The sequence below is a fragment of the Hemicordylus capensis genome, chromosome 1 (assembly GCF_027244095.1).
Source record: "Hemicordylus capensis ecotype Gifberg chromosome 1, rHemCap1.1.pri, whole genome shotgun sequence".
NCBI classification, from domain to species: Eukaryota; Metazoa; Chordata; class Lepidosauria; order Squamata; family Cordylidae; genus Hemicordylus; species Hemicordylus capensis.
The window spans coordinates 158,577,346-158,598,078 of NC_069657.1; the positions used below are offsets into that span (position 1 = coordinate 158,577,346).

The 20,733-nt window shown below is 43.1% G+C and overlaps 1 protein-coding gene across 42 annotated transcripts in view; it reads right to left on the reverse strand.

Moving 5' to 3' along the window:
* Window positions 1-20,733, reverse strand: part of CLASP1 (cytoplasmic linker associated protein 1) — a 314,919-nt gene that overhangs the window by 60,736 nt on the left and 233,450 nt on the right. For 27 of the 42 annotated variants that reach the window (XM_053312569.1, XM_053312541.1, XM_053312433.1 and 24 more), the window contains 6 exons: window positions 19,936-20,180; window positions 17,127-17,190; window positions 16,188-16,351; window positions 15,531-15,609; window positions 15,137-15,280; window positions 866-961 (listed from right to left, as the gene is read on the reverse strand). In XM_053312569.1, the coding sequence (XP_053168544.1) occupies window positions 866-961; window positions 15,137-15,280; window positions 15,531-15,609; window positions 16,188-16,351; window positions 17,127-17,190; window positions 19,936-20,180 (792 nt within the window). The remainder of the gene's footprint in view (window positions 1-865; window positions 962-15,136; window positions 15,281-15,530; window positions 15,610-16,187; window positions 16,352-17,126; window positions 17,191-19,935; window positions 20,181-20,733) is intronic. The other 15 variants (XM_053312677.1, XM_053312671.1, XM_053312683.1 and 12 more) reach the window with 1 other exon arrangement.

Consider the following 20,733-nt stretch of genomic DNA (forward strand, 5'->3'; position numbering starts at 1 on the left):
TGTCCAAGAAAATAATAGCCAACACAGTGAAGAAAAGTGAGGAATCATGCCAAAACATATCAGCACTCAGAAAAAGCATGCGGATCCCAGAGCAGACAGTATTAGTTTAGTTAGGGAAACTTACATGCAAGTTGGTAGTGCAAGTGGGCAAGCAAGGTCTCAAGTTTGTAGAGTTCTAGAAGTGTCTCCAGGCCCCTGTCCCATGTTTAAAGTGCTCAATCCTCCTATTCCTAAACCAGGCAATTTCTGAACAGAGTTTGGGTCACAGTGTAACCACTGCTCTTTTATTCTTTGGCAGCTGTATCGGTGGTTCCAAACAGCTACTACTCATTTCTAATGCAGGTTTATTTCCCTCCTCAGGAACATTCCATTGGCATCCAGCTGAACCCAAAACTCTCTCAAGCAAAGGGCCCAATTGCATATATCATTCTTTAAATGCCAGAGGAGAAGGGTGTAAGCACTTTGATACAACCATTTATGTAGACAGGTATCCTTTTGCCTTTGTCTCCTGTAACAGGGAGGAGCTGTGTTGGGCTAATATCCAAAGGGCATGTATGCTGCGTGCAGTAGGCACACCCCACGTCTAGATTGGGAGCTTTCAGTCATTTCCCACCCATTCTTGAGATATCAGCTCATCGGACATTGCAACTAATGACAGACTCTCTTTAAGCTCAGTCTCAGACAACTAATTCAAGCTTGACAATGAAAACAGATATATATTAAGTTATTATACACATGCAGTCACCACTGCATTTTTTTCAGGCCCTCAGTCCATTTCTCTCCACAGATCTAGACCAGATTAGAACTCTAGACTGCAAAACAGAGAGTAATGTCTTATGATTAGTGTGCACTACTTTTAATCTACCTGTTTACATTTCTCTTCCAAGTTTCCTTCACCAGGACCAGATGATGTTGCTGTTGGTCTAGCTGGCATATCCTCACCTACCCAACTATGCATAGTCTGAGTTCAACAAATAGGAAAGGGGACAGGATTTAATAGAAGCAAGCACAAGACTTTCAGTGAGCAGTACCTAAAAGCAGTGGCCTACATCCAAGCTAAGATCTGTGCATGGGGAATGCACTCAGAGAGGAGAGGAGATTTCCAGCAATCCCCCCTTCCCTCTGCACCTGTCTGTCTCTTTCAAAAATATGTCCTTAAGGATCCCACAACTCTCAGTGATGTATTTTCAAGAGACACAGGCAGCTATAGAGGGAAGGGCAGGTTGCCAAAAATCACCCTAACCCCTTTGAATGCATGTGGAAGTGTTCCCTGTGTGCAAGTCTTTGGATGTAAGCCACTTTGTGTTTTAGTTATTTTTGCCAAAGCTGCATTTTCAAGCAAATTGTACATCTCCAAATTAAAGCAGTTGCATCAGTTTTCCTTTTCTTGTCTCACCTGAAACAGGAAGAGCATGTGACTTGCACTGCAACCCACAAGTCACTTGGCTCAGGAATCACTGTCTTGCTAACTCCACAGTAAATGGGTTTTAAGGACCTTACAGAGTTAGGCAAGAGCTATGTTAACGCAAATCATAAGGCTTTTCTAAGGCAGCAAAGCGGCAGCAAATCAATCTGTGGTGTTCTACTTAACAACTTGTTTCAGGACCAACTCAGGTTGCCAGCCACACACTCTGGTTTCCCAGCTACAACCTAGCCCTGCAGGGGTGGAGGACCTATTAAGACGGTCCGCCCGGGATGGCTGCTGGACCCAGTAGGATTCCAAAAAGCCTTGGAGGGTTTTAATGTTGGTCCTGCCAGTGATTCTGTCAATGCCTTGGTGTGAACCTGGAACAAGGAACTCACCAGAGCAGTAGACATGATCACTCCTAAGCATTCTTTCTGACCTGCTTTAAAAGTGGCCCTTTGGTATACAGAGGAGTTGCAGGGTCTGAAGCAGCAAGGTAGGCGACTGGAGTGCAAGTGGAGGAGAACTCGGCTCAAAATTGACAGGACACAGCACAGAGCCCATTTGAAGGTTTATGCGAAAGTGGTATGTACAGCAAAAAAACAATTTTGGTCTGCACACATTGCTTCTGCAGGTTCACATTCAGCAGAGCTGTCCCAAGTTGTGAAGAGTTTGATTCAGGCTCCTTCCATTTTGAACCAGTCCCCAGGGACTATGTTCTGCTGTGATGTTTTTAATGGGTTCTTTGCAGACAAAATCTCTTGTATTCAGGCTGACTTGGACTCCACTATTTTTGCAGAGTCTATTAAGATGGTGTCCAGCAATCCCTTTTGCAGTATTAGATTGGATCAGTTTCAATCTGTGATACTTGAGGACATGGACAAGCTGCTTGGGGTGGTGCAACCTACCACTTGTTCTCTGGATCCTTGCCCTACTTGGCTGCTTCTAACTAGCAGAGAAATTGTTGGCGGTGGCATAATTAATATGATTAACCCATCGCTGAGGGAGGGTAGGATGCCTCCTTGTTTGAAGGAGGCAATGATTAGACCGCTTCTTAAGAAGCCTTCCCTAGATCCCTCAGTGATGGATAGTTATAGGCTGGTCTCCAATCCCCATGGTTGGGCAAGCTGATCGAAAATGGTGGCTAACCAGCTCCAGGCAGTTTTGGAGGAAACCAATTATCTAGGCCCATTTCAGACTGGTTTTAGAGTAGGCTATGGGGTTGAGATGGCCTTGGTCGGCCTGATGCATGACTACTAGGGAATCAACAGGGTGAGTGTGACTCTGTTAGTGCTTTTAGATCTCTTTGCAGCGTTCGATACCATCGATCATGGTATCTTTCTGGATCACCTGGGGGAGTTGGGGATAGGAGGCACTGCTTTGCAGTGATTCCACTCCAGACAGATTCCAGATGGTGGAGTTTGGCGATGGTTGCTCTTCAAAACGGAGTCCCTCAGGGCTCTATTCTGTCAGCAATGCTTTTTAACATCTACATGAAACTGCTGGGTGAGGTCATCAGGAGATTTGGTGCAGGGTGTTATCAGTATGCTGATGACACCCACATCTATTTCTCCTTATCATGATGATGATGATGAAATGGCATTTATTCCCTAAATGACTGCCTACAGGCAGTAATGGGCTGAATGAGGGTTAACAAATTGAAGCTGAATCCAAGAAAGATGGAGGTGATCACGGAGGATCGGAATTTGAGGGATGAGTTAGATCTTCCTATGCTGGATGGGGTTACACTCCTCCAGAAGGAACAAGTACACAGCTTGGGAGTGCTCTTGGATCTAGGGCTCACCCTGGTATCTCAAGTGAAGGCTATGGCCAGGAGTGCTTTCCATCAGCTTCAGCTGATTTGGCAGCTGCGTCCATTCCTTGAAGAGGACAACCTCAAAATAGTTGTGCATCAGCTGGTAAACTCAAGGCTTGAATATTGTAATGAGCTTTACATAGGGCTGCCTTTGTACGTAGTTCGTAAATTTCAGTTAGTTCGAAATGCAGCAGCCAGACTGGTCTAGTCTCATTGTTGGCCTTTAACAGAGCCCTAAAAACTTACTTGTTTGGCCTGGCCTTCCAAGGTTTGTTTAGCCTGGCCTTCCAAGGTTTTTAAATTGTTTTTAGTATTTTAATTGGTTTTAAATGGCTCTGAATTGTTTTAAAATTGTTTTTATATTGTTTTCAGCAGTGTGGGTTTTTTAATGGTGTTTTTATGTTTTTTAAATTTGTTGTGCACAGCTGTTGGATGGGGTGGTCTAGAAATGCAATAAATAAATAAATAACACCACACATTTATTTGAGAGAGCTTATTAGACAACCTGTCACTGCCCTATTGCTAATAGATTGGTTTGCAATATTATAACCACACATGAATTTCCAGAGTATGTCTGGACCGTTTGGTAGGTCCATCTAGGCATCTTTCTGTTGAAAACTGTAGTATTACATAAGTGACATGGCCTAGACACGTGTACACTCTCACAAATCTCTGATTCATTTAGCCCAGCAGTTGCCCCATAACAAATTGCTTTCTGGGAGGCTTACATTGTTTGTCCCCTGCAACTTGCATTCAGAGGTATGCTGCCTCTGAATATAGAGGTTCTATAGGAAACATGTTAATAGAATTTTCCTCCATAAAATTATCCAATCCTCCTCCTCCTCCTTTTAAAAGAAGAAATTTCAATATCTTGTGCCAGTCAATTACATAAGTTAATTATGTCTTGTGTAAGGAAGAGCGTTCTTTTGTCCGCCCAGAATCTAACTGCCAAGCAATGCTCATACTATTTAAAAATCTATTCTTTGAAAAACCAAAACAGATGTACTGGGCAACGTGGCTCTTGAACATCTTATTCCTAACAAACAAAACATTATGGCCGTTGTTTTGAAAACAAACTCAATAACAAAAAGATCCTTCGATTCTAAAAGCATTAGAGTATCATTTTTCAAACACCAATGAGAGAGATACTTTTAAAGGTTTTTTTCTCTCCACTTGCTTCTGAGTACGAAGACAAGAAAGTTGCTATAAGTTTTATATTGTTCCAGGTTGTTTCCTTCTTCTTGTAAGTGACCTCCTTTCCACTTCCTATCTCCACCCCTGCTAACTTGGCAAAGAGGCACCTTTTAACCTGGTGATTCTCTTTATTTAGCAGGGGGAGAGTAACTGACCCTATCCACCCCTAGCACAGGACCTCCAGTGACTGTTGCTGGTGTCTATCTTATGTTTCTTTTTAGATTGTGGGCCCTTTGGGGACAGGGATCCATCTTATTTATTTATTATTTCTTTGTGTAAACCACCCTGAGCCTTTTTTGGAAGGGCGGTAGAAATCAAATGAATGAATGAATGAATGAATGAATAGACAGACATTATTCCCACATTTGCACAAATAGCACAAGAAGGTGAAATGGGCTTTTTGCATTGTATGTGAAATGTCCTAAAATATACATGGAATCTTGGAGCAATATACTACCATATACAAGTACAGAACGGCAGTTAAACCCCAGACTTCCGGAAGGGGTGTTTTCCCCACGCTTCAGTCTTGTATTAGCATTTTATGACAAGTGTATTGGCACAGTGGTATCTTAAAGTTCCATTTACATATGAGTATGTTTATACAAACTTCTGACTGCTCCCTATATTTTACCCACACAATGCTTGGTATATCATCATTAAGTTGATGAATTACTTAATTTCATAATCATAAATTAACCTATGAGGGATATTGCACCTCACAACCTGGCAATGTAGCCATCTGAGAAATTTTTCTTAGTATAAATATTTTCTGCCCTCTGTGAAGAATTGCAAGAATTCAGCATCTCAGACAAACTCTGTGAAAGTTTGTTTCCAGTTCTAGGAGGTGCATGTTATGACAATAGAGAGATGCTCTGCACAGGAAAATTTCTTTCAGCGAGACAGAAAGCAAATTCTTCAGATATAACATTATAGATACTGTGAAAAACAAGTGTTGGCCTATTTTCCACAAGTTGCTCTCTTTCCACAGTGCAGGAGGAATAAACAGGTTGTGCACCTGTAACTGATGATCCGGTAGTGATCTGTTGACATCCATTAGAATGGGTTCTGCACCTGCGCGGAAGCCTCTTGGTGTGGAGTTCCACAGCTCCCCTAGGGGCTTGTGCCCCACCCCACGTGACCACGTGGCTATTTAAGGTGGGAGGAAGCACCAGCACTTCAGTTCCCTGAAGACCGCCAAAGCAGTAGACTACCTTTGGAGCAATAGGTGAGTTCTATGACGTAGTCTTGAGCACTACTGCAGAGGGGAGGTTCAGGAGGGTCTAATGGATGTCAACGGATCACTAGCAGTTCATCAGTTACAGGTGAGCAACCTGTTTATCTGGAGCATGATCCGTTTAATCCATTAGAATGGGTGTTCAGTTAGCTCCTTTTGGAGGAGGGAGCAGTAGTGTCACTCTAACACCCTTTTAAGAACACCTCTCCCAAAATTCGCCTCTGCTGCAGAACGCAAGTCAATGGCATAATGTTTCATGAAGGGCTGTTCTAAGAACCAGTTGGCAACCTTACAAATGTCTCAGAATGATATGCCAGATAAATGGGCCACCAAGGCAAATGCAAGAATTCAACATCTCAGACAAACTCTGTGAAAGTTTGTTTTCAGTTCTAGGAGGTGCATGTTATGACAATGGAGAGATGGTTGAATATGCCTTGATAGACTTGGGCGGCAGAACCTTCTGTAACCTCTAAGTCATTAAGATTGTTTCTACTAGCTAGTAGGAGAACGCTTGTCTAGACATGGCCTGGCCAACAGACCTTCCTTTGTAGGATACGAACAATTTCCTTGTCTTTCTAATAGCCTTTGTTCTTGACAGGTAGAATACAAGAGCCCTTCTGACATCCAGGGAGTGCAGGGCCTTTTCAAGAGCCGTGCTAGGAGAGCTGAAGAAGGTAGGTAGCACGATATCTTGCTTTATGTTAAAGTCTGTCACCACTTTTGGTAGAAAAGTAATGTCAGGACGCAGCAGAACTTTATCTGGGTAAAAGCGTGCATAAGGCACATCCATCCTCAGGGCTGTAAGTTCACTTACCCTGTGGGCAGTTATAATAGCCACCAAGAAGGCAGAGAAAGCCTCAGAGAAACCAGCTTTAGGCTAGCTGTTGCCAGGGACTCAAAGGGCACATCTGTTAGCACTGAAAGGACAATGGATATACTCCACTGTTCCAGTGGCTGTCTCACTGGAGGATACAGATTAGTGAGACCTTTCAGAAAACTTTTGCAGCTGGGGTGGGAAAATACTGTCTTTCCGTCCCATCCCAGGTATCTAGCTGAGATAGCTGCTAAGTGAACTTTTATGGAGACATTCAAAAGTTGCAAGGTCTTTAAGGAGGTAAGATATAGGAGGACCTGTCAGACAGTAGCATTTAGAGGTCGGAAAACCTTATTGGTGGCCTAGTCATTTGCTGGCATAGTTTCTTCTAGTGGAAGGTTTTCTTTGATTTGGTAATATTTAATTCAGAAGCCTATCCTCCATGCTGTAAGCTGCAGAGTGGGTACCTATGGGTACCGTACTTGACCATTTCCTTGTGTCAGAAGGTCTTGATTCTGTGTAACCCTTCTGTACATGTGCCCTGACAGTTTGAGTAGATGTGGAAACCATGGTTGCTGAGGCCACCATGGAGTGATTAGGATGCATCTGACCTGGAAGGTCAGAATATGTGCTACTACCCTACCTACCAGAGGTAGAGGGGGATACATGTACATCAGGTGTTGTGACCAGTCCATCTGGAATGCATCTCCTAACGATTGTGGGTCATGGCCTGCACTTGAGCAGTATTTGCTGCACTTGGTATTGAGTGCTATTGAGAACAAGTCTATTTTGGGGAACCCTCAAACTCTGAATATTGGTAGCAGGCATTTGTTCAATTCCCACTCGTGCCGCTCTTCCCTGGTGAATGAGTGGCTCAAATAGTCCGCTAGGACATTCTCCGTCCCTTTTATGTGAATGGCTATCGGGGTAATGCTATTACTGATGCACTGGTGCCATATTTTTACGCTCAATGCACACAGAGACCTGGATACCGTCCTCCCTTGCCTGTTTAGGTAAGCAATTGCTGTAGCATTGTCTAATTGCAACTGTACTACTCTCCCTCTGAGCATTGGAAGAAAGCCTTTCATGGCCTGAAAAACTGCTAAGAATTCTAGGAAATTTATATGCAATTGCCTCTGTTGCCAAGTCTACTGGCCTTGAGTCACCCTGCCACTGCAATGACCGCCCCAACCCTGCAGCAAAGTGTCTGTTGTCACCCATACAGATGGGGTCTGCAGTTGAAAGGTGATAGCCCTTAAAAGGTTGTCCATTCAAGTCCACCAACTCAATGACTGGAGGATTTGTGGAGGGACGGTCAACCTCTTTTGGGGGCTGTCTATGTTTAGGCGGAAGGTGGATATGAACCATAATTGCAGTTTCCTTATTTTCAGGCGAGTATATTGTACTGTCATCTTGCAGGAGGCCATAAGGCCTAGTAGGCACTGAATCCGCCATGCCCGTTGGGTTGGGTTGGCCTGGAACTGATGAACCAGTTCCTTAATGGCTTGGCATCTTTCTTGTGGCAAGAATGGCCTTCCTTTCTGTGTGTCCAGGACAGCCCCTATGTACGATATTGAGGTCACTGGGTTTAGGTGAGATTTTTTTCCAGTTGACCTCTATCCCGAGGTCCTGGAGAAGGCGTAACAAGTATTGCATCTGAGAACATCACTCTCCTCTGTCTTTTCATGTCAGGAGCCAGTCATCTAGATATGGGTAAATCGTCAGTCCTTTTGTCTGCAGGTAGGCCACCACAACTACCATGCACTTGGTGAATACACGCAGGGCAGTGCAGAGGCCAAATGGTAGAACTTAATATTGGTAAACTGCAGTCCCCATTGTGACTCTCAGAAACCTCCGGCATGAAGGCCTGATCCCTATGTGGAAGTAAGCACCTCGCAGGTCTAACCCTGCAAGCCACCACTCCTGATGTGGAAGTGGCAGGATGTCTTGCAACATTGTCATCCAATACTTCTTCACATGGACGTATTTGTTCAGATGTCTTAGATGATCCATTATCAGTCAAATCCCTCCATCCCTTTTGGGGATTTGAAAGTAGTGGGAGCAGAACCCTTCCTGCCTCTGTGCCCATCTGTTGTAAATATGTTGGCACGGCTGACCCGACAGGATTTATGGTCGCTCCACTTCAGTGAGTCAAGATAGAAATTCTGTAGATAAGAAAGTAGCAGCTTAGCTGCACGGATGAAAGCGAAGGATGACTTTCAAAGATAAAGTAGTAGAAAAATTAAGTCCCCTTGAAACTAAACTAGGTACGATATCTACAATATCTGAGCAATAACTGAAATAAAGGAGCAAGGAAGGAACAGAACAAGGAAAGGCTGAAACAAAAAAGGTTGAACAATTATAAGCACGAGGAACACTGTCTGCAGTAGGCAACGTTGCTGACAGTACCATTTCAGGAACAGCATTTGCTTGATATAGGGCTCGAGATAACCGGCAGCCAATCAGGCTGTCCTGACTCAGCATTTCTATTCCCTCTCCCGTGAGATCTTACGCCTGAGTGTCTCCCACTGAGCCTTTCTCTTGCGACGTCTTCTTAACTCAGGTGAAATTCCAGCTTCCTCCTGATCAGTCTCCTCAGCCCTCATCTCTGCCAGCTGTTCAGATTCCCCTGTCTGCTGCCGTTCTACCTCAGCTTCAGAGTCTGTTCTTACAGCCAAATCCTCCTGCTGTGCTTCTGAGCCTGCTCTCCCAACCAAATTCTCCTGCTCCTCCTCTAACTCTTCTGACTCAGAGGTCTGGGCCATGACACCATCACAGTGGGACAACTGCTCTCTTAGCCTGAAGAGATTAACTTCAACACCCATCGGTCTGATGTTATGTGGTGCCATGCTTGGGCATGGCTCGCCAGTTTGATGTTGCTGATGGTTATGGTGCCCAATAGGTGTTGCAGGCAATCATATTCTGTCCTCCGGTATTGGGGAAGGCTGATGTTAGCAATGTGTCTGTGATGTATGCATGTGAGATGGGCTGTTGGTAGCCTCAAAGACGCTGTTTTGGGGCCTCTGCTTGTTTGTTCCGTTGGCCTTGGTTGTATTTGTTCTTCTGCAGGTAATGCTGCTTGGTATATGGTTAATAAGTTTTTCTATAATCCCTGTGGTCCTGCTGTCTAAAACTGGAGCAAGGCCAAATGAAGGGTTTTGTTTTTGATGCATAAGCCATAGAAGCAGAAGAAGAAGAGGAAATCTTTGCAGTAAATTTGGACTTCTTAAGCTGACTTAACCATTTAAAAGCATTTTCTTTTCCTAAAGAATTCACGCAGAATGCAAGGAACCAGAACGAGGAGCCATAGAAACCAAAGAACCAATCCCTACGGTGGTTGCAAAGGAACTGAAGAGCTGGTGCTTCCTCCCACCTTAAATAGCCACGTGGTCACGTGGGGCGGGGCGTAAGCGCCGAGAGGAGCTGTGATATTCCACATTGAGAGGCTTCCACGTAGGAAGCCTAATGGATTCAACGGATCACACCCCAGATCTACAATTTGTTGAGTGGGTTCTGTTCTTCAAGATGACACCTCCCACACTTTCCAGAATGGTCTCTTCAATTCCCCCCTCCCCCATGCAGCAACACAATCTTTTATAAAAGGAATATATACAGCCTCTAACACATGGTATCAGAACTTTTTTAAATTTTTAAACAGAGGCTGGCAAAAGTCTTCCTTACAGATAATTTAATATCAAAAATAGGCAAAATACTTATTTTGTAGGCAAAATAAAATGCCTGAACCAGGGGTGTAACTATAATAGGGCAAGGGGAGACAGTTGTCTGGGGGCCCACTGCCTTGGGGGCCCCCCCAGAGGCAAGTCACATGACTGACTCCCCCAGCCACCCACCCGCCTGGGCTTCTTTCAGTCATATTCATCCTCCGAAATTGATGTGAGTGTTAAGACCTGGAGCTACCAGAACAGCATGTCTTTCTCTAGTACCATTAAATGACTTGCATCGTCCATAATTTACAAAATCTTTAAAAAAATAATTTAGGTTGATGCTCTATTGTGGCACATAGGAGAGAGCGAGCGAGAGAGAGAGAGAGAGAGAGAGAGAGAGAGAGAGAGAGAGCCTCATTTAAGATTTCTTTACTTCATGAGCTGAGCTTCAGTGAGGGGGGGCATTTTAAAATCTTGTCTCTGGGCCCACTCCAACCTTGCTACGCCCCTGGCCTGAACCTTGAGAGGTTGATTTGAGTTGCTGAAAATTCTTAAGACAGAAATGACTTTTTAAGTAACAAAAGTTCACATGCATACCTAGAGTGAACTGAACACTGAACTGCCTTGGGGGGACATAATCAGAGGCTTGGCTCCACACTGAGTTAGACTGCACATTCACCAATGTGGCATGAAAAAGAGGAATGTTCACCAATAAGGTCTGAGCAATGCTCCTTATGCTTAAAAAAATCATCCCAAAGGCTACAGGATTTCCTAGGTTAAAGAATCTTTAAAAGAGCATTTAATCTCCCTGATTTTTAAATCCATCACTATCTCTCATCACTTCCTCACTGACTTCCAGTAGGGCTTCAGTTATGACAGTGCTCACCTAGACTCAGTCTCATAATCTGCTTTCAAAACATCTGAGAAGTCCTAGAATGTGTCAAGCAGGTGTAAAACAAAAAATAAAGCCCTCCTCCCCCCACTGATGAAGCAGCAGCTTGGAGAAGATGATTTTAAGATGGAAAATGACCAGAGCAGAATAGATAAAGCAGCCTCTCTCGGCATGCCCTTCCTCTCTGACTCAACACCTGCACAAGTTCTGAATTTTAAAGAAAATTGAAGAAAATTTATGGAACTCCACAGACTTGCCTGGCTCAACAGTGATGTTGAACCACAGTTTAATCTGGGCTCTGTCTCCTAGCCATAGGCATATGCATGAGGAAGGGTTTTTACTTCTGATTCTGGTTTAGAAAAAGCCAGAATTTGTCATGGTGAACAGAGTTTATAAACAAGCCAGGATCTGAAGTTGGGGTATAATTGCCAAAGGCTAGACGATGCCATGTGGAGCCTGGAATAAATCATGATTACACGCAATGTCTGAACTGGGCCACTGCATTGTTTGAGTCTAGAAGGGCAGACCTGAACGTTACCAGGAAACATAGATAGGTATCATGATTGGGCCAGGAGATATTTGTACAGGAAATCAGTGGACAGTGGGCCTGTGTTTAACTCTTTCTACACCTAGTGATTATCTCCTTCAAACCCCTTCCTGATCACCTTTTCTCACAGTAGAACTTATTTCTAGTTTTTGAGCTCAAGTGGGAGGGATAGTTAAGAACCTCCCTCCTTCCTGTTAGTGCCAGTGAATGATCCGAACATATGATACAGCCAACTTGCAGAAGCTAAGCAGACCTTAGCAATTTAGACAGTTGCTAAGATTGGCCTCCTTTTGCCTTGAGTGTAGCAACGATGACACCCAATGGCAGAGCTGAGAACTTCCCAGAGCTCATTAAAAATATAGTTGTTATCATTTCTTACATTTGTGTAACACCCATAGAAAAAGTCCCTGGGCATTGAATAATCTAAGAAAACCATTAAAACATAGCCACAATTAGAACAATTTAAAAATACAGACATCACTGTATAGTTTCATCTCACTGACAAATAAGCTACTCTCATCTCTCGCTTTCCTATGATAAAGAGGCCCATATGATAGCAGGACTGTCATGGGAAAAGGTTGTGTTGAGCCTCATGCTTGAGAGCTCCTGCTCACCCTCCTCTTCCTTTGTGTATGAGGGAAAGAGATTAAAAGCTTTTGCTTTTGAATAAACCAGTTTCCTGCAATGTTTGTGCTTGAAAAACTGTGGCCAGTTAACAAACCAAGATCGTGGTGCACGTCAGTACCAACAATGTTGGGAAATGCAGTCAGGAGGTCCTGGAAGCCAAATGTAGACTGCTAGGTAGCATACTGAAGTCCAGGACAACAAGGGTAGCGTTCTCTGTAGGGCTACCTGTTACACACACAGGGCCAATGAAACAGGTGGAGATGGGGTCTCATGGATGAAATGGTGGTGCCGGGAGAAGGGTGTAAATTTGTTAGGCACTGGGATACATTTTGAGGCAAGAGAAGCCTGTACACTGAAGCTGAACCAAAATTGAACAAGACTGCTGGTGCTTAAAACAAAAACGGTCCCAGAGAAGCATTTAAAATGATGCCTGGGGATTTGCCGATAGGAACTGTGTGGTATCAGGTTTAGCAAGCAAAAACCCCTAAAGTGCAAAGATGCAAACATTTCAGTTAAACCAGGATGGGACAGAATAGAACCAGGAGCAGAGCAGACAGAAACACATGACAGCTGGTAAAAAAAAAGGTGAAGTGACAGTAAGGGAGATAAGCACACACCAACGCCAGGTAAGAGAATCGGCGTATAGGTGTTTATATACCAATGCCAGAGGCCACCAAGCCAAGTTGAGTGAGCTGGAGTGCTTGGTTGCTAGTGGAAACCCAGATATAGTGGGCATAACGGAAACCTGGTGGAATGGTGAGGACCCGTGGGACAGTGTTATTCCGGGATACAAACTGTACAGAAAGCACAGGGAGGGGAAGATTGGGGGTAGAGTAGCACCACTGTATACAGTGTGATCCGATTCAGCTTATATGTAAGTGGAGCATTGCCAAGGAAGTCCAACACAGATGTGTTGGACTTCAGAAGAGGAAACTTCTCAAAAATGAGGGCCTGATAAAAAGGAAGCTAAAAGGGAAAGTCAGGAGAGTAAAATCCCTCCAGAAAGCATGGAACTTATTTAAAACCACAATAATAGAAGCTCAGTTGGAATGTATACCAAGGAGGAGGAAAGGTACCACCAAGTTCAGGAGGATGTCAGTATGGCTAACAATTAGAGTCAGAGAAGCTATACAAGGGAAGAAGACTTCCTTCAGAAAATGAAAGTCCTGCCCAGTGAAGAGAACAGAAGGGAACAACCTCTGGCAAAAGAAATGCAAGGAGGCAATAAGAAAATAAGTGATAGCTGTGGAGAGATTGAATGAGAAAAAAGAAGAGCAAGGCTTTTGATGAGGAGAGAGAAAAAGGCTGTCTCTGGAGCTACACACAGGACAAAAGGAACTGGACCGGATTATCCTTCCCAGGCTTTTAAAGCTTCGCTACCTGTTTAGCATAGCTCTGCCTCTGGAACATGTGGAAAGGATAACCCACGTGAGATGTCCTCCTCCAGCAGCAGAAAATAAAAGAGTTTGAGGGGCATATAACTAGAAGTGTCAAGGGAATAACAAAAACCTCTTTAAATATATCAGAAGCAGAAAACCTACCAGGAAGGCAGTTGGACCCTTAGATGATGAGTGCATGAAAGGGATTGTTAATCCCTGACTATGACTGAGTCCAGTTGAAGGGAGTTAGTGTCCTTTCAACTGACGGGAGTTGAAGTCCAACAACAGCTGGAGGGCCAAAGCTGTGCAGCCCTGGTCTAGAGCATCATGCGTAGAATCTTGTAAGATCCATTAGGAGCTCAAATGTTGCTGGTGACATAGATCTCTCAACTCCTGCTGGGTGCAACACTACAAGAGGCCCTCAAATGTCAGGGTTTCATTTCCTATGACTTAGCCCATTCACAAGCAACCTCTGTGTATGTCAATTCTGTTATCACAGCGATAGTTTCAGTCATTTGAGGTTTTCCAGTTAGGAAAATTCCTTTAACTACCCCCTAACTGAACTAGTGGGAGAGGAAGAAAAATGCCTTCATGGATGCCTAACACATAAGGTCTCAGGAAGCTGAGCTCCTCACTCACCAGGAAGACTCCACATGGCTTCCAAAGGCTCCACAGCTGCAAGCAGATGAAGCAGATGACTGGCCAGGAGTTTGTCCAGCCTGCTGTCCTGCCACTCCCCTCTTCCATTTGTCACAAGCAGAGGAAAAGCTGCTTTTTTCCAGGCATGGGTTGGAAAGGAACGCAGGTGGGAGCGATTTGAGGACAGTGTGAACAGACAGGACTGGACTTGAGGAGGAACAGAAAGAATCAGACAGGGAAGAGGGAACAGACAGCAGGGAGAGGCTGAGGAGGAGAACTTGAGGGCTGAAGGAGGGTCATGAAAGTCTGAGAGACACCCATAGGTGGAGAGGAAGAATCCAGTAAAGTAACCCACTTCCCTTTCCCTTACTGATGGGGGTGGGATAACCTCAGCAGGCAGAGACACACACAGAGAAATTAAAGTGCAAGTTCTCCAAGAACCTACCCCCTTTATTCAAGTTAGGTTGAAGTTTCAATTATCACAGTTTCAGCTTTGGTAACGCTTGTAACCCTCACAATATTCAAGGGCCTCCTGTAACCATCTTTTAGCATATGCTAACTAGGCCTTCTGTCTATTTGATAGATAAAAGGCTAATAAGATGCGAGGGTAAATTTATAATATGCGCTTTTGAACATAGTGCTGAAAGAAACTGTTCTTGCTTCTGAACTGTGCTGAAAGCAAAAGCCCAAAGAGAAAAAATCAAATTGCTCATTATTTTCCTGCTGTCCAACAGCTATGCTATACAAGACCAAAATTACATCTAGTAGTCTTAATGTTTATCTCAAGTGACAGATTCAGATTTAAGTATTTCAAAAATCAATGCTTTTATTGGTCCAGTTTTGCACTGGTCACTGGAGCATGTTTTAAATGGATCCAAGGAATATGTGCTCTGTCCATTATCCCCTCTCATCACTGCAACTCACTTTTCTCACATCTGAGCTCTTTGGTTCGGTTGTCCACGTGATAATCCTAGAAACAGCAAGTTTTGCCTCGCTGGAGTTTACAAAATCTGTTGGGTCCATCTGTCTGGCCAAGGACTCAATGTACTTCAGGATTGCCACTTTTACCTAGTGAGTAGAATATTTGAACAGGTAAGAAGGAAGACCAGTTCCATAAATATCAAACTTCTTCCCTTCTCATATCAGACAATTTATAAGGCATTACTTGCTATAAAGGTCAATTCTAGATTTCCTGAAAGCCCTTGAAATAACCATAAGAGCAGGACCACATTTCCTACTTCTCTAAAGCCAACTTTTATGCTTCATTTTGCTTTTAAATATAAGCACTCCCCAATGAAATTGCAAATGCCATACTTACCTTAAGGTTTGGTGTTTGGGTTTGATCTACAATAAATCTCATCAAAATATTAAACTGCTGATCAAATGGAAAAGAATCCCTAGGGTGGACAGAAAAAAAAAGATGCATGGCAACAAATTCTGTTACAAGATGTTTGCACAACTCAAGATGCAGATCCAGTATATAATCAAAAACCAAGGTAACAGAGAAAAAGAACTGAGCAGTTATGCTCCCTTCCTCTCTTCTTCTTTTCTTTTCCCACAACATCTATCCCAGGATTGCAAAAAGTACAAATTTTCATGCAATTTCCTTTCTTCTCTTGAAAGGAAGAAAGTTGCACAGTAGTAATGTTTGATGGACATCTACAAGGTTATATAATCTAAAACCACTAGGCCCAACTACTGACTGCTGAAAAACTGGCATGCCTCCTGAAAGAAAGAAGAGCTGTGATTTTATCTTAACTGTTGTAATGTCATTGCTCTCGGGACAAGTTAAATCTTAAAACTAGACACTGGTTTTAAAATAACCAGTTGGGTCTCCTCACATATCAACAGAAAGTAAAGAGCATTTTTCATTAAATATATGAGATGCTATGTCTAAGACACACACTGAGAAAAAGAGGAAGCAACATTGCAGGCAGCTTCACAAGCTACCCATTGTTGAGTGCAGACATGCTACCTTGTTACATCCAGAGCTTTCTGCACTTTTGCCTGCACTGATCCCAGCAAGTCAGCTCCCATCTTCTTGAGTAACTGTGTCAGGAGGACAAAGAGCCAATCCTGCAGATCATCCTTGTGAATAATTATGAAGTCTACCAGTGTTTCGAGAAACATGCTGAAAACCTGTGAGTGAAACAGAGACCAAGTTGTCGTTTAAAAAAACAACACTTTAATGATCAAAAGAGGGGGGGAATTCACTTTAAAGAATGTATGTTTTTAGAACTCATGTTAGCACTGTAATCCTCCAGGATGTGCCATATTAAACAGATAAAAGAGATGACATGGGGAGGGGGGGAAGGAGAATACACTTACTCTCTGTTGTGAATTCCACCGCAAAACAGGCCATGCAACAAAACAAACCATTCATTAGTATACAGACACAGAAAATTAAAGTCAACTGCTCTAGGGCAGTTCTCCCCCCACCCTTCAAACCCAATAAGAATTCAGGGAAAGTTTTAAGACAGCTTATGACAGAATGTTTTTGTCTTTGTTTCAAAGTCTTGACTTGGTCTCTCTCTCTCCCTAGTCATGCACGCAATAGCTTTTGAAACAACCCATCTTATTACAGATTAAGGAAATGTTCTGCTTTGGTTAATTTCCTACTCGTGTAATGCTCACTTATAGAACTTATAAATACCCAAAGTACTTATCACTAACACCCGCAAAGACTGAACCAAATGTTAGGAAAAAAATGTTCCAATATTCTGATCTTGAATACTGTAATATATATCTGGTTTTACCTCACTAAAAAGCCCGAAAATAGTCCACCCAAGCCACATCAGCCTCAAAGCATCATGAAGTCACAAGGAACAAAAACATGAGGTTTTGATAATGGGCCTGTACTACAAACTACTGTAATCAAATTTACAATACACATTCCAAAAAACATCAATTTTACCTTGCTATGGGGGTCAGCAAACATGCGTGTGAAGATCTCGCATAGCCTTTTCAACTCAACTCGGCTGAATACAAAACAAAACAAAAAGATAGTATGTTTAAGCAGGAAAATACAGGACAATTTTTAGCCTACTTTGCAGTAGGCTTATGAGATCACCTGGCATTCTCTGTGTGTGTCCATCAGTATGTCCCCCCACCCCCAATATCAGCTTCACATGCCTGGACCAATTAGAACCAAATTGGGTACAGTTGTAGGGACACACAGGGACACCTCAACAGCGTAGTTTGTGATGATGTCATCCACCAAGATGGCGGACGCATAAACTTTTGAGGCACAAGTGGGATAACTTATGGACCGCCTAACCGATTTGAACCAAATTTGCTACAGCTGTAGGGAGCAATAGGGATGTCCTAATGGCATGGTGTGTGATGATGTCATCCACTCCAATTCGAAATGACAGCCATGTGAACATCTGAGGCGCAAGCAGACTAATTTGTGGACTGTCTAACCAATTTGAACCAAATTGGGTACAGTTGCAGCGAGTGACTCACAGGGACACCTCAACGGCATAATCTGTGATGATGTCATCCACACCTATTTAAGATGGCGGATGTGTAAACCTTTGAGGCGCAAGTGGGCTAGCTTGTGAACTGCTTAACCGATTTGAGCCAAATTTGCTGCTGGTGTAGGGACACATAGGGACACCTCAATGGTGTAGTTTGTGATGATGTCATCTACCCCAATCCAAGATGGCAGATTCTTGAACGTTTGAGGAGCAATTGGGCTAATTTGTGGACTGTAACTGTTTTGAACCAAATTAGGTACAGTTGTAGTAAGTGACACACAGGGACACCTCAATGGCATAGTTTGTGATGATGTCATCCAACCTGATTCAAGATGGCGGACACGTAAACGTTTGAAGCACAAGTGGGCTAACTTGTAAACTGCTTAACCAATCTGAACCAAATTTGCTACTGCAGTAGGGATGCATAGGGACACCTCAATGGTGTAGATTGTGACAATGTCATCTAACCCAGTTCAAGATGGCAGACATGTAAACTTTTGAGGCACAAGTGTACTAACTTGTGGACAGTCTAACTGATTTGATCCAAATTTGCTGCAGCTGTATGGACACATAGGGATGCCCCAATGGTGTAGTCTGTGGTGATGTCATCCACCCCAATCCAAGATGGTGGGCGTGTGAACTTTTGAGGTGCAAGTGTACTAACGAGGTCTGTCTAACCAATTTGAACCAAATTTGGTACAGTTGTAGTGAGTGACACACAGGGACACCTCCATGGTGTAGTTTGTAATAATGTCATCCACCCTGATCCAAGATGGCGGTCGCATGAACATTTGAGTGGCAAAAGATTTAACTTGTGGGCCTTGAATTGAACCAAATTTAGTCCAGTTGTAGAGACAGTGAAAGGAAAGTAGGCTTATTAGTTCTTGCTAGAACAACTTGTTTAAACTTATGGTCCAGCCACAAAACTTGCAGTATCAACCAATACAGTTACTAAGGTGAGCATATCTACCATTATGCCAGTAAATATCACAAATTACACTGCATTAACTCCTGTATGGTACTGTCACAAGTGTTCAGGATAAACATATTTGTGTGAAGTTGGCTCAATTTAGCTATATCTTTCCTCCTTTTTCTAAAAATCTAACAAAACAGGCTAAGGGGGAAAGCAGTTTATACTCTTTGGATAGAGGCATGTGTACCAAGTAGGTAGAGTTTAGAAGCAAAGGCAGAGCTGAAACCCAAATGTAAGAAATCACAAGCATGGGAGGCAGGAGAAAGGGAGCAAGTAAGCAGTATTACTATGGACATGGAAATGGCTCAGAATAGGTCTAGGGCATCTGATGGGTATAAAGAATATGCATGACATCTTTTTATTACCAACACTGTCTACTAATACTCTAAGAGTGTTACCATATACAGGTGGACCTCCTGATCTGCAGTTTCATTATCCGCGGTTTCACGTATCCATGGTCAGGAAAATGAAACCCGACCTTGGCATATGCAGGAAAAAACTACATTGGCACCACATATCCTTGGGTTGGGAGTGGCCAGAAATGACCATGGAGGTCATTTTTGGCTGCCATTTTAGGAATCAGAGCCAATGTGATTTGGGGGGAGCAGGAGAGACTGGCAAGGCACTACCCCGGTGAAAAATTGCCGTTTTCAGCCTTTTTTTTTTTTTGGCAAAAAAAGGCTGACTGGTAACCTAACCCCCGTGATCTCATAGGGATACATGAGTCAATATTTGCGGTTTTGATATCTGCAGTAGAGCCACGGAACAGAATCCCTGCAAATATTGAGGTCCACCTTTACTCTGAATTTCTTCAGACATATCTTTCTAGCTGTCATATTAGCTTTTTAGCAATGGTCAGCACCCTAAAGGTAGATTCCTTCCCATGATCCCCATGCTGCCACTACACACAATACTAGATTATAAGGCTTACTGTGACAAAATCATAAAGCAAAGGTGGTAGCATCTTGTTGACATAATTCAAAGCAAAGTAGGCTCAAACAAGTAAGCCAAGCCAGAGTCTACAAAGGAAGTCAAAATTTTCCTCAAAGTCACTAGCTGGTCAGATCGAAGAATGCAGGCCTATGGAGGTCTCCAAAAGAGAAAGCACCCTTGCCCTGCCCCTACTACACAAACACATCTTCCACATCTCTAGTCAAGGCAGTTGTCCAGTTCTTCAGGACACAGGGCACAAGTAAAATCCCTGGAGATGGCTGAAGGAGCTACCTTCATCTCAGATTAAAGTGTCTCTCACAGAGTTCTGGAACAACTACCTCAGTGTCCTCTGGCTCTTCAGTAGGTTCTGCAGGCCTATTAGCCCCTCTTTCCTTTCAGACCAGTTAGAACTAGCACAGTGGTTCAAAACCTCAGCCACATCCTCTGTCTGCCGCAGGTAGTGTGGAATGCCTCCATTTCTGGAGCCATAGGAGCGCTCTGAACATGCACTTGATGCATCACTATTTGCGTCATCATCAGAATACATCCCATATGGCTCATATCTTCGCCTCACTGGCTTTTTCTGGAGAGAAAAAAATAAGCCCTGGATTTAGCACATTTTAGATAATTACATTAAAGCAAAAACTAGATGTGATACTCCAAAGGCCTGTTTGACATTACAGGTAATTATGTCATAAAAAGATTTACAATTAAATAGAACCAGGGCCCTCAGTGAAGACTGGCACAGTAATTGGCCAAAGAGGAATAAAATGAATGAGCAGATATAAACAGACAAAGCCTAATGAATAAATCAACCGCTTTCACTGAACACAAGGATTTTTTTAAAAGCACAGATCTGCAAATAAGACAATTCCATTAAATTTAGCTATTCTAAATGAATTTTCAAATAATTACATCTTAATCAATAAAAGTTGATCCATCCTTGGAGAAGGACATACACTGCCTGTTAGAGGTACTGCTAAAATGACTTCCATCTCAATGAAGCTTCAATACCAAGAACAGCATGCAAAAACAGAATAGGAACTGACACCAGCTTGAGCTTAATGCCTCTCGCATTGGGAGGAGTGAAAGCCTGTAGTATTAGCTTTTGGGTAAGAACTGAAATTGTAAACTTT